Source organism: Acyrthosiphon pisum, chromosome X (genome assembly GCF_005508785.2).
Source record: "Acyrthosiphon pisum isolate AL4f chromosome X, pea_aphid_22Mar2018_4r6ur, whole genome shotgun sequence".
In the NCBI taxonomy this organism is placed as follows: domain Eukaryota; kingdom Metazoa; phylum Arthropoda; class Insecta; order Hemiptera; family Aphididae; genus Acyrthosiphon; species Acyrthosiphon pisum.
This window is the reverse complement of record NC_042493.1, coordinates 55,372,059-55,386,589: the sequence shown is the minus strand read 5'-3', so window position 1 is coordinate 55,386,589 and position 14,531 is coordinate 55,372,059. Positions and strand designations below refer to the sequence as shown.

Here is a 14,531-nt window from a genome sequence, read left to right as displayed (position 1 = left end):
TCACCCAGTATAGAATAAAAAACTAAAAAAAATTCAAATTTCAAATGTCTATAAATAACTCATAACAAGTGGACATTTTTCGAAAATATTATCATGTAAGTATAGAAAATTATAAAATCAACATTTGATAAAAATTTCAAGTACCTACCCATGATTTAGTTTTTAAATATCGATAAAATAAAAAAATCGTTGTATGAGAATTTTTGAATTTACAGGTAAATATCCAAGCCCAGCTTCAAAAATTTATTTGACTTTTCGGTAAACTTTTTTTTTTTAATGTAGGTATACATAAGAGGAATCCTATACTACATTTTAAAAGCTTAGATTTAAATAGAAAAATTTTATGAATTTCTTACATAAAATAATTTGCCAATTTTCATGATTTTTATTAAGTCAAAATTTCAACTTTAGACGCTCAAAGAAACTTATTGTGGATTTACCTTATTTTTTTATTTCTACTAACAACAAAATATTGAGGAACGTTGTATTAAATTTTAAAGTATTTTAATCAACAGGAAAATTTTTTATCGATAATAATTTTTAAAAAAAACCTAATTTTAACTCCAAATTTTCATAAGCCTATAAATAGCTCAAAAATATATTTTGAAAATGATAGGGTGCATAGAATTCCGTAGTATAAATATTCAGTTTAAATTTCATTTATAAGTATTCGGTTATTTTTTAAGAATTACACTAATAAACAAAATCGATTTTTTTGAAAACTAGTTTTGAACACTATTGGGAATCTTCTACTTTTCAAGTGAAACAATTTTTATCAACAATAATTTAAAGAATTTAAAACAATGTTGTAAATTTAACCATGTATGGGAAATGTTAATATAATTATTTTATGAAAACTTCAAGTCTCTACGGTTATTAGTTTTTGAATTACAATAAAATATCAAAATCGATTAATTGGAATTCATTAATTTACTGCTAAATATCAAATTTTGTAAATATTTTAAATTCAAATGATCATAAAAAATTAATGTTACATTCCAGTTAACTTTATTTTTTTAGAGGTAGTAAAACTGAGAATCTTTTATTAAATTTTTTTAATGTTCACTATGAAAAGAAAAACAGGAATTTCTAATTGAAAAATAATTTCCAAATTTTCGGAATGAAATTTATTATATGAATATTTGGTGAAAATTTCAAGTGTCTACGCCCCACGGTTATTAGTTTTTGAGTTACAGCAAAAAAATAAAAATGATTTTTTTCAAATTAGTTAGGTATGCGTAAAATTCCCCATTTTACCTTCATTTTATTAGTTAGTTTTTCCCGACGCTTTTGAAAACTATTGAGAATTTTCCATTTCGACTTCAGAAATCAGAATAACTTCAGGTAGTTTGACTTTCCTATCAGAAAAGATGCTGTTGTTGGAAATCAGAGAATCTTAACTACCCCAAATGTCGATGATTGACAAAAAAAATACACATCATCGTAAATACAATACATTATTCATTCGTTACGCTCATAATCTAAAAAAACAATAGAAATACTAATAATATAATAGGTAGGTATTTATATTATAACAGTAATTATTAATTGTTGTAATATCTAATGAATTCAGTGAAAAATTACATACCTACCTAGGTAGGTAGCTACTTATAAATTGGCAATGGCTAATACCGTAAAATTGATCTAAAACTACCTATATAAAATATATTATTAACTTATTACTAATTATGATAAGCAAATAATATTGTAAAAGGAATACTATAAGTACTATATACCTAACCTACTACAATAATTGTTACGCCGGTAGTACTTAAGGTAAGTACAGTTTCAAACAGTTGAATACTTGATACCTAGGTACTTGAATCCAATTTATAATGGACAAGAGTAGAGTAAGTAGGTATGTTAAGTGCTAAATATAATAACATTTAATGGGATTTTGTTATTTTTAGTATTTTTTTAAAAGCAGATAAGGGTTACTCAAAATTACAAAATCATTTAAAATTAAAATTTTATTTTATTTTTTTAAAACATATTTGTTCTGGCATATTTGGTGTATAATGCGGTTATTTTTTGATTTTTTAGTGCAATAGTGCATAATGCATGTAAATCTGAGCCAACAAATTGTATCAACCAGCTTTGTAGCCTTGTTGGTATCTGGGCCAATATAGCCTATAATAGCAGTATAACATAATATACATAGATAATAGTACTAAGTAGGTACCTACTTAAGACTTAAAACCTCCACTTACAGAGGTACTTTAGTCATAAGCCATATGAAAATGTTTGTATCGAAATACTAAATAGGTTTGCACCTTTTTATGATTAGTGTACCTACACTGAAGGTACTGCTTAATTGATTCTAAGATGTAGACATATGTTTAATACAATTTTACTTCTTTATAATATGAAGTTATGAGTTATGACTTTTGACTTTTGTGTTGCACACTTACCAACAACTCATAGGTAAAAATTAATGTAGAATGTACGACATATCTTTACCTATATTTAATCAATGCTATTATATACCTCCCTACCTTATAGTATATCAGCTGTGAGCAGTTGCATGAAAAATTTTGCTTACAGTTTTACACCTTTATAATATTATAATATATTATACAATAATAATATCATTATGGTGAAAAAATCTCAAGACAAAATCAATTAATGTATTATAATATTTAAAGAGTCCATAAACATATTTTGTAAAATCAATTTCCAAAAAAAAAGGCTAATTTGATTATCATAATTTTTTTACACCGATAACACTTATCATCTGATTGTCTTCCACTCGGCACTCGGTAACGATAACACTATAGTCAAGATTTTAGTTGTGTTATATTTTGTTAGCATTAGCATGCGAGTTAAAACACTCGCGAATTGTAAAATTATATCAAGTATGTTGTACATAATTTGAACTCTCTTTCCTAAATTTTAAAAACGGTAGACAAAGCACAATAGATACTCCTCTAGATAAATCCAATAGTTTAGTCATGATAACATATAATAGCTGGACTATTCATTTTTACTTACGTAAATCTACAAGGTGAGTAAAATAATATTAAATATATTTACTTTTTGGGTGTGTCAAAATGTTGATATCCTCATTAAACATTTTTTTCTAAATCATTTAATGCGTTTTTCATGATGGTTCATTGAATTGCTTCAAACATAAATATCTAAGTTTATGATATTAGAGTCAACCAAAAGATAACAGTAATTCAAGATTATCTAATGGGGAAAACTATAACCGACTTATGCAATGGATTTGAAACATTCAAGGTGCATACCTATCTTTTATATATATTTATATGCATTGGCTTTCGAAATAATCATTTTTTTATGATTTGTTCAGGTTTTGATGACAACAGCACTAGAAAATGGAACAATTGCATTTGATCGCTGGTCGGATCAAATGCACCAATTGGTACTGGAAACATGGAATTCCAGATCTATACAAAATATACATGAAGGTATACACTTAGGGTGGGAACAGTTCATAGAAGCATGGTTGCAAACCAAGTATTCACTTCAACAATACGACTTTAGTGTTGTTGTTGATGCCCTACAATCAAAAATAATCTACTTAACAGGCAATAGTTGTAAGTTAATTATATATTATTTCTACGTTTGAATTTAACCATAATATTATTGAATTAGATGTACCAACTTTTTATTCTTTAAAATAATAGTTTCTTAATCCAAATTTAAATTGATTATGTTACAATATTTGAATGACATACTAAGTCAACATAAATATTTTATGTAAACAATATATTATTTTATAGTATTTACAAATATATATTATAAGTTAATAACAAATAAAAATAAAAATTAATTGTATTTTTTAATGAAACAATACTTTCAATAATGAAAATATATTATAATAGAGGTACCTAAATTAACTAATTAAATACCTCAAATGTATTAGTTCCTTTGAAAATATGTAATGCACTGTTATAGTAATAATAGTTATTAATTCAACTATAGCGAAAATGAAAAATACATAATTCAACTGCCCCAATGAATATAGTCGTAACTCACTTATACAATTTTTTTTTTTTTATTATCTTCTATTAATTTACAATGACTCAATATTTTTAAATGAGTATGTTTAATCTAACTTATCCTAAAAAATATAGGTATCTACATCCTAATTATTTATTTAATTGATGTAATCAAATGCCATAGCCAATAATGGATTATAACAATAAGAAATTTTGATGCATTTTTAATTTATGATTTAGTTGATATACTCACCATACTTACACATTATACATACAATTTTTACTTTTTTAGTCAATCGAAGTCATGTTTATATTGGTTTTGCCGGTTTGTTCGTTGGCAGTGGAGTTGGATTTTTGATTGGTATAAATATAAAGCCATCTGCCATCACAGTAACACATATGAAAGCAGCATCAGCAACCAGTTATAATGGAACTGAAGTAATTTCTAGTTCCTTATTATTATGTTAAAATGTTTAAAATCATGTATCATACCTATGTATATCATTAGAGCATAACATTATTAGAAGATGTTGTGACACCAAAAATCACTGAATCTAATCAAGTTATGATAATGGTCAGGGCCGCTGCATTAGACCCAATGGATATTTTAGTGGCATCTGGTTATGGATCATTTATAAGAAAATTTTTAATTAAACATACATTACATGTAAGTATGGAAATTAGTAGATTTATATCATATTTTCAACTGTGTTCATTTGATAAGAGAATACCATACAATTGTTTTCTATCTCTGTATTTTATTAAGAATATCATAAGCAAGTTTATGAAAATCCGTGAAAAAGGTGATATTAAAATGACTACTATTATAATTATTTATAACATACACAAATAACATTTTCAACTGCATCTTGAAGCCTTTTTTCTAAAACTATTTAACTCTAATTTGAAGTTATTAAAAAATAATATAATATATCTTGAAGACATTCATAGCAATTTATGTGTGCAACAAATTTAATATAATGAGAAGGCCGGGAAACTACCAAACATCCTCAAAAAAATTGTTAAATTATTGTAATAAGAGTTTTAGCTTTAAAATTATTTTGCAATATTTTACAAGTTAGAACACATCTTTATGGAAATTTTCTATATTATTCCGTTTGTAAGAAAGATATACATAATATATATATATATAGGTATAACAAACCTTGATGTGTGACTAATGATTAGAAATATTAAGATTATTATTGTTTATTTGTGTATAGAAATCAATGCACCGAGAATTTCCAATTGTATTGGGCAGAGATTGTTCAGGAGTTGTTATTGACTTAGGATCAGAAGTACGACGTGACATAAACATTAATGATGAAGTTTGGGTATCACTGCCACCGTGGTCCCCTTGTGGTACATTATGTGAAACCATAGTTGTACCTGATAAATATGTTGGACATAAGCCACGTTCATTAACCCATGAACAAGCAGCAACACTTCCATACTCAGGGTCGTTGGCATGGTTGGCTGTATTTCAAACAGCTAATTTGAATCCACTGACTGCTGTAGACAAAAAGTAACATTATATTTTTTAAATAATTAAAAATATTTAAAATGTGAACACCTATACAACTATGCATAAATGCATAATATATTATATTAATACAGTATACTATATTTTTGTTCACTGATAGTCGTGGTACAGTGTAGTTTTAACACATTTTATGTTTATTAATATTAACAAATAACATAAAACAAAAATTAATTTATAATAGCTAATATAGTAAAATGTTTTTAATGCTAATATAATAAATATTTAAAAATTATACAATTTTAAGGTTTTTTTTTACAAATTATATTAAACGATTATTGGAAATAAAATAATAAATCGGAGTTGCGGCCTGTAAGAAATCTTCTATCAGATAAAAAAATTTTTTATCGAAATCTGACAATTCTACAAGGCCAGAGAATCATTCATATGAAGTCATTTTTTTCTATATAATACACTGTATTAACCTCCAACAAAAATAGGTATCGGGCAATAGATTAGTGAAAAAATATAATAATTTAGGCGGCGCCTAAAATATAATTTTCAAATTGTATAGAATTGCGGAAAATTTGAAAAACCTGCACCAGGCACCCTTAATTGTAATTATATATTAAAAAAAAAATGTATTAAATAAAAATAATTTTAATTTTACAGTAAAATTATTAATATAATGTTCTGTTTAATTCAATAATATAATGTACATATCACATGACCAGGGCTCGGAAGTTGTAGCACTAAAAATGTTACTTTTTAGCTCCTAAATATGCACTTAAAAACTCCAAAATATGCGCTGTAAATAGCACAAAAGATCAAAAAATATGCATTTAAATTGAAAAAATTAAATTTATTTTAAAAAGGTTAATGTAATTATACAATTTTATAAAATTGTTGGGCTCATAGACATCAGGGACTGTCTGGACTAGTTGAATTTTAAACCGTTAACAAAATATATATTAAATTACTTAAATATGTTTGTAAAAGTGTACTTATAAGATCTATTTATTTCCTAACCAAATTAATCATTATTTTCAACATAATGTGATAATTTCCTATATTTTGTATAATATGTAGGTATATATTATGTATATTAAGAAAATATGCCTAAAAATAGCACTATAAATCCTAAATTAGCAAAATAACAATAAAAACAGTAAATATGTAAAAAATAGCAAAATAAAATTTCGTGTATGACATCAGAGAAGTGTGATACATATTTGTATCTTACTTTGGATGTTCTAGGACGAACCAAGAAAAATATACATTTGCTACAACTTCTGAGCCCTGCACATGACCATTCAACCTTTACATTCTCACTTATTACACTTCATACCTGTGCTTTTCATTTAATAAATAATTTAATAGGATGTCAAAGCACTATTTGTTTTCCCACGTGCAACATAGCAAATTTATGTTTAGTAGAAACAATCTCATATTATTACTTATTACTTTTAATATTAGAGTGAATTCACCTATTGTCAAATGTTAAGTTAAGAACATTACCTGTGTACATTACCTATGTTAGCTATTTTATGATATTTTATATCATGTAAATATGATGGTGTAAATTATTACAATTTAAAAATATTTATAAAGTTTGTTCTTAGCTTAAAGATTGATAGGCAAATTCACTCTAATATTAAAAGTAATAACACAGGGTGGTTCTGCTGAGCCCAAATTAGCAATGGGTGAGAAAAAGAAAACTAATGGTGCGCTGACATTCTCTTTAGAGGACACTACCCATGCATTAGGCTGTCTCCGTCTTACACACGCATGACATAACAAATTTTCATTCACTAGTTTCATATTGTTAGTTTTGATACTAGAGTGAATTACCTATTATTAAACTTTTAGGTAAGAACATTATTTGTGTTTAAGCTTTGACGATTTTTCAATATTTTAATTTGTAATATTTCATATGCTCATATCTTGCTTGAATATTAAAATATTGAAGAATCTCCGACGCTTAAGCACAGATAATGTTTTTAAATAAAAGTTTTATAATAAATCCATTCACTCTAAAAACAAAACTATTAGCACACTATTGAAACTATGAAAATTTGCTATGCCGTACATGTGTAAGACGGAGACAACAAATGCATGGGTAGCGTCCTCTTAGGCAATTTAGCTATTATAATACAGTCTATTTGGAATGAGATCAGTATTGAGCAGCTGTGTTGAACACTTATACGCATAGGCATGGCTTTGTTATTATGCATTGGTCTAATTGGCGGGATAGCATCTGACCATCGCCGATGAAAACTGGTCGCCGACTCTGTACTAATCTTATTCTGACTACACTTTAGTGACAGTATAAAAATAATCAGGACTTAAAAAAAATTTTGATTCATATTATTTAAAAATTGTATAACTATAACAATAAAAATAATTACTTGGGCAACATTGAAAAACTTCTTTTTGCAGACTCACACTTACTGGCAAATTACCTTCAGTAATTTTCTCTCTTCTTCAGTCCTAATTGTCTTTGAAAATCTTACTTAATTCCTAGTTGAAGCCCTTGGCATCAATGTATAATTTATTGGAAAATGTGGTTTGAGATTAGTTATTACTCTAATTGTAAGTCTTGTTATGAACCAATACGTATTTAAGTCCCCAATAAGTTTGGTGAAATCTACGAGCCAATAACATTATTATTTCTTATGCTTTTAATTTTACTAGATATGTAGTGTTTAGAACTATTTCTGAAAAATTAAATAAATGTGAAGCAGCGTATTTTTAATGTACTGTTAGAAATACTAAAATAGGAATCAATACAGTTTTCACCGTATAAGTACTAGAATAGTGAGTGCATGCATGTTATAGGCATTCAATTCACAGCTTATCCATTGTTTAAAAACTTGCGTTAATATAAATAATTCTTTTCAGAATAATTATATACTGTGGAGATACAGGAACAGGTTCAATAATTGTCCAACTATGTTGTTATTTAAAGGCAGATGTTACTGTTGCTTGTCCAAGCCGAGTATGTCATTTTATGAAATACTTAGGTGCCAACACCACTTATGAAACTGAAACTGTTAGTATTGATCAATTACTTAGTACTGCACCCTGTGGGTAAGTTAAATTGAGTTGTATTTTGCTTTAGATGTTACATCGTAAATTAAAATTTATAACTTATGCATACTTTTAGGTATGATTATGTGTTCAATACAGCTGGTGAACTTAGAAATAGTCTGTGCAAACAGTTGTGTAATGTTTGTGGTATAGTAGTCCCCATTGGACCACACCGCTTACCATCAGATTCATTTGGTCTTGTTCGTGGATTTTTCTATATTCAATGGTTAAGGTTGGCTTATGTGAGTGTACCTTTTAGAAATAACATTTAAAAGCTTATTTATTGTAATTATAAATAATTAATTGAATCTCATTTCAGATGTTTCAAGGTAACAAATGTTGGGATCATTATGAATTTAACTCTACAATATTAAACGAACTTGCAAGCATGGCAAATGATTATGTTCTCAGACCAGTGTTGGACAAAACTTTTATGGAACATGAATTGGAACGTGCATTTAAGCATTTACAAAGCAGACAAACTATTGGTAAAGTAGTAATGAAATTTAGGTAAGTCAAAAAATATTTAAGCTTGTATAATATGATAAACTATAACCATTAAACCATGTACATTTTTTTCAGTAATTTAAATTGCCCCACATTGATGCCCAGATCTTCAGGAATTCTATTTTAGCAAATCTATTTAAATTATGTCAGAGTTTTTCAAATAATGTGTGAAATTTTTGAAAGTTGAATATTTATTATTGTGTATGTAATAAAATGATAAACATTTATTGTATTATTTTAATACATGCCTTTTATGATTAGAATTAATATTTTTGAATTTTAAATCATAATTTTTTTTTATTATTATTATAACTATTATTGATATATAAGTAATCTGTCTCACATAAGTATTACCTCAGGGAGTGCTCACGGTCTCTGGAGTGTTACTTGATTATTTCAATAACCGCCTTAGTGTGTGTTTTGCTAAGATGAATGCCAAGCCGATCGAAATGCAAATTGTTGGAAAGTAAATCTGACAACATAAACCAATCTATCAAGGGTTGCCACCCAAAGTTACTTTTAGATAAGATATAGTATAGATATTTAAATATACTTAGTTTTAATTCAAAATAAAAAATAATTGAAAAATATTTTAATTATTATTAAGTATTGTATAAATTATGTAACAAAATTGTGTATTTACTTCTGAAGTAAAATATTTCAAGAATACCTATTTAAAAAAATAACCTTCATTATGTAATTAGTTATTATTATCTTCTTTCTAATTATTTAGACTGTTAACATAGCATGTAAAATATGTATTTTATAATAGTTTAAGCAAAGCCTTGTTGTCAGAGAAAAAATAGCATTAAACTTCTATAAACAACTTTAATGATACAACTATGAAAGTAAAAAATAAATGGAGTAGTTCACCACTATTACCTCTTTTACTTCACACAAAACTGAAGTTATTCTAAATTAAAAGATTTTATTAAAATCTGTACTAATACTAGAAAGAAACAGGTTTTTGAAATTTAGAAAATTGAAAATTTTTACTAGGTACCTACCTATTTATGTAAATTTATAAATTATAATTCTATTTATAATATTTTTCTATCAAATACCTAATTCTATTTAATAAAAATAAATTTAAATGACAAAGTACCTCTTTAAATTTATAATTATTTTTGGGATTTAGTAATGTATATGAGTAGGTATCTCATAATTTTATTGTAAAATACTAGTAATATAATAATTACAATATGTCAAAATTTAAAATTTAAGGCTTTGCTTAAACTTTTTAAGAACAATGTTCTTGTACCTATACTATGTAAATAAATATAACTATACATATACAATTCTATAAATTATTATCAAATAGTTTACTAAAATACACTGCTCTGTTGTGTGTTGATACAGACTTACTTCAAAGTTTTTCTAGTGGTGAATAAAGTAGGTAGTTGTGGCCTGGAGATTATTATTTTATTTATTTTATTTAAAATTAACTTTAACTTTGTAATAATTTTTTTTTCTAAATTTAATGTTGCTTGGAAAAATACAATGCGGCTTAGTGTTAATTGTACAGAAAAAACAACAAAAAAGAACATTTCACAATTTATCATAATTTCTAATGATGTATTCATACTTCATAGGTACAATTGTTGAATTATCATTATAATTGTTACTTAAGTATGTCTGGTACATTATACAAGCGTGAATAGGCTGAGGCTCCCTATGACCCTATCTACCACCACCGTCAACAATTGAAACAATTTCAAAGATACTTTCTTATTTTACATTTTTATGTATTAGTTGATTTACAAAAAGGTGTAGGAATATAGGTAAATAGGAAATACTGTATACTAGTCAGTAGTCTATCAGTTGGTGGCAACAATACCTAGTACCTACTTAATAATAATATGTTTATAATTTTATAGTATAATATGGGTTTTGTATTTCATTGTGTTTTCCGAACATTTTTTTTTTTTTTTGTGGATAACTAAATCAAAATTATAATAATATTTTCTATGTAAAAAAAATAATTTAATGATTTATATTTACAATCATAAAATTGTTATTATTTTTCTAAACTACAATGGAAATATGTATTTAGTTTAATTTATTAATAGTTGTGGAATAATTTTGTTATATATAAATAGTGTAGCCGTTTTTATAAGCTATATTCTTTATTTAAGTCTAAAATAGTCTTAAATGTATGAGACACTGGTTAGACACTTTCCTTTATTTGAGTAGGTATGTAAATTCAGGAGATCAAATTTGCTATAATAAATGCAGTATCAACAATACATTTCATGAGGGTTTGAACCCCTAATACGCCACTTTTGCCAAAAAAAATTGCATTTGAAAATATTGTGTATAAAATATAATAATATAGGTAACCTACCTTCTTACAAGTTTAAATTCCTACGAATAATAATTTTAAATTACAACAAAATGACTAAAATTGTGATTCTTTGTTTAAAAATCTAATTACCTAGAAATGTAGGTAACTCTAAATTTTAATTTTAATATCTATATAAAAAATTCTACTGTGGATACCTAACTTATATATTTTTGGTTGCAGTATTATTGTATTAACTATGTATTGAAATCTTATTTTAAATTTTCACTCCTTAGCTATAAAAACTGAACGTTTTATACATTTTTCTAATTTTGATGAATTTTGTCAAAATTTGAACTTTATAAATCTGTAAAATATAAACGTCCCTAAATATAATAGTTTTGAGCTGCTATTATAAAAACTTAGGAGCCTTGTACAATATTTTCAATTTTTTCGACCAAGCTTAATTTCGACAAATTATATTTTAAGAAAGTTTTGGACAAAGTAACACTCAGGTACTGAATCGAGGATGCACCCTCATGTCGGTAAACGTTTTTCCAATTTTCTTCAATACTGTAAAATTTGGAAATTATATTTTATATTTTAGTTGTTGCCTTAGTTTATATTATTATACTTTTCCAATAAATAATAATCTATTACCCGATAGGTACTTATTGATTTTACAATGATGTTTGTTTTATTTTTTTGTATATATTTTTATATTTTATTATTTTTGTATCTTACCACCTTTTAAGACAGTAAAAATGCTTAGATTTTCTTCAAAAGGATCTTTTCTGATAGGAAAGTGAATCTTGTTGGTACTTTGGGGGGTCAAAAGTAAAAGAGTCAAAAGAAAAATTAACGAAAAACGGGAATTTAAAATCAATTTTCGACCATTTCGATTTTGGTTTTTGGTGTAACTCTAGAACAAATGACCGTAAATACACAACATTTTGACTGAATGCTTATTTTAAAACGAAGTTTTTGATGACACGATGCGGGGCTAGCCTGGAAAAAACGTTCCTAACGAATTAATACTATCATCATACTAATCGACATAGTAATGCGATAATACTTTTAAAACAGATTTGAATTCGTTATTATGTCTACTTGATATTGATTAGTCCACTTTTTCCAATTCCCACCCCCCCCCCCCACGGCTATACATATGGACCTGTAACTTTTAATATAAAAATCTCGAGATTCTCCGTGGCGCATTATAGCAGTGTTGCGTGCATGCGTATAAACGTTAAATCGTAAAATTTGGGAGGCTCTAACTTCTAAAATAATAGTTTCCAGGAAAAAAATGTAGGTACACCATCGTTTTAAACATAAAAAAACAAGTCGTTTGAAAAGTATAATAATAAGTGCTCATTAACTTAAATTGCATTCGGTTGGGTAATTGACTATATTATTTTGTACTCTTGCTACAAATGTAGGGATTTAAAAGCATACGATAATCGTTACTTCAAAAATCATAGATAACAAATTCATATCATATTAGTGTTCGAATCACATCAATATTATACGTAGAACTAAACTAAAAAATATTTCTTATTAGGCATACTAAGTATTAAATTTAACAATCAAAACACGTAATATAGGTACAATATATATACGCCGCAGTGACTTCGAGCATCGAACTCTCAACCCCGCATCCACGAATCCATTACCGACCAATACTCAATGTCAGAGACGGAACTAAGATTTTTTACGCCCGGGGAAAATATTAAAATTACGCCCAATCATAGACCAAGACTGAAAATAATATACCTATCATTCCATACTTTTGTTTTCAAATAAATGGAATTAAAATTACAAACATACTTTACACACTAAATACTTATTAACTTTTTAACACATAATAATGTTAACTAAAAAGTTAAAACATTTTAACTTTAGATGTTTAGAAAAAAAATTGTGACTACAGATTTTTAATATTTTTCATCTGCCTTTGAAAACATGTATTTGGAGCCTTCTATTAAATTTTCAAGATTTTTACCCAACAAATACAATTTTATTGATATTTATAGAAAAAAAAACCTAAAATAATTGAAAACTAAAAATGTCAGTAAACAACTCTATACACCTAAATATTTTTCAAAATTTGAGTGACCTAACTCACATTAAATCATTTAACACTTAAACCAATGTTATTTGGGTTAGTGCTTTATAGATAGTTTAGAAGGCAAGAAATTAAATATTAAAAGTAAGTTTATTTTCCTTAGAGTAGATTTTAGGGGGAAAAAAAATATTGAAAAATAATCAATACTTCAATTATGTACCTGTCATGTATAAAAACACTAGCTGTTTTGGTTCTATGCGCCTCAATTATAATAGAGCTTACACAATACTACAATAGACACACAATAGGCCAATAAAAAAGGTGATTAAATTAAACAATTTATAAAATAAATAAGGAAAAAAAAGACAAATCAAATCTTTTTTTTAAACATAAACAAATGTAGAACCATCTTGGTAAATATTATAATATATAATATTAAAAAAATATTAACATCATTTTTAATAAGCAGATATAATACATCGTACGTTGATTGATAATCTTATAAGTTATTGTGTAGGTTACAGACATTTTAACGAAACACTGCATCAAAAAATTCCTTTATATTTTCACACTTTCACTCAGAATCTTAATAATTATAGCAGGTACATACTGACAGCAGCATACCAATTACCAGTATACTTATTAGTTATTTTGTATACTTATACGAATCTACCTATTCATAATCTTACCTTTAACTAAAAATATGATTTACTATACTGATTAGTGGCTATTCCGCTTGGTCGGCCGCAGTGGCGTATATACGAATTATATTCACTATGGGCCGATTTATTAGTCATCACTAGACAAGCATAGCATGACTAACATGGCCATAATTATACATTTTTTAGGGTGGTTATAATTATGACATTTAAATATATACAGTACAAATATAAATTGCGCAATTTAATTTTATAATTCCTATATATAAAATTAATTTTTTGGTTCTTTTTTTAAAAATAATGACAGTGTCATTTATATATTTTGATGTTATCTTACTATGAACTTAACATCAAAGTCAATAAGTCATCAAAGTAAGTACTGACAATATAACATTTCCTTGTTGATTCCTCAAAAACGATTTTAATCAACCGGCTAACTTAATCATGGTGAAAAACTGTAAACAGTGCAAATATACGTGCAATG

The 14,531-nt window shown here is 26.4% G+C and overlaps 1 protein-coding gene across 1 annotated transcript; it reads left to right on the top strand.

The window, feature by feature from the left end:
• Positions 1–2,752: 2,752 nt before the first annotated feature.
• On the top strand, positions 2,753–9,715 carry LOC100166006 (reticulon-4-interacting protein 1, mitochondrial). The gene is made up of 10 exons (XM_001948779.4): positions 2,753–3,004; positions 3,143–3,240; positions 3,314–3,560; positions 4,258–4,403; positions 4,474–4,632; positions 5,189–5,490; positions 8,347–8,535; positions 8,612–8,777; positions 8,855–9,045; positions 9,118–9,715. The coding sequence occupies exons 2-10, from the start codon at positions 3,193–3,195 to the stop codon at positions 9,167–9,169; spliced, it is 1,500 nt and encodes a 499-aa protein (XP_001948814.1). The 5' UTR covers positions 2,753–3,004; positions 3,143–3,192; the 3' UTR covers positions 9,170–9,715.
• The last annotated feature ends 4,816 nt before the right edge of the window (positions 9,716–14,531 follow it).

Coding starts and splice junctions, on each gene's coding strand:
- LOC100166006 (XM_001948779.4), top strand. CDS start 3,193: ATGGGGAAAACTATAACCGACTTATGCAATGGATTTGAAACATTCAAG. Junction 3,241..3,313: donor ATGGATTTGAAACATTCAAG/GTGCATACCTAT, acceptor TGATTTGTTCAG/GTTTTGATGACAACAGCACT. Junction 4,633..5,188: donor TAATTAAACATACATTACAT/GTAAGTATGGAA, acceptor ATTTGTGTATAG/AAATCAATGCACCGAGAATT.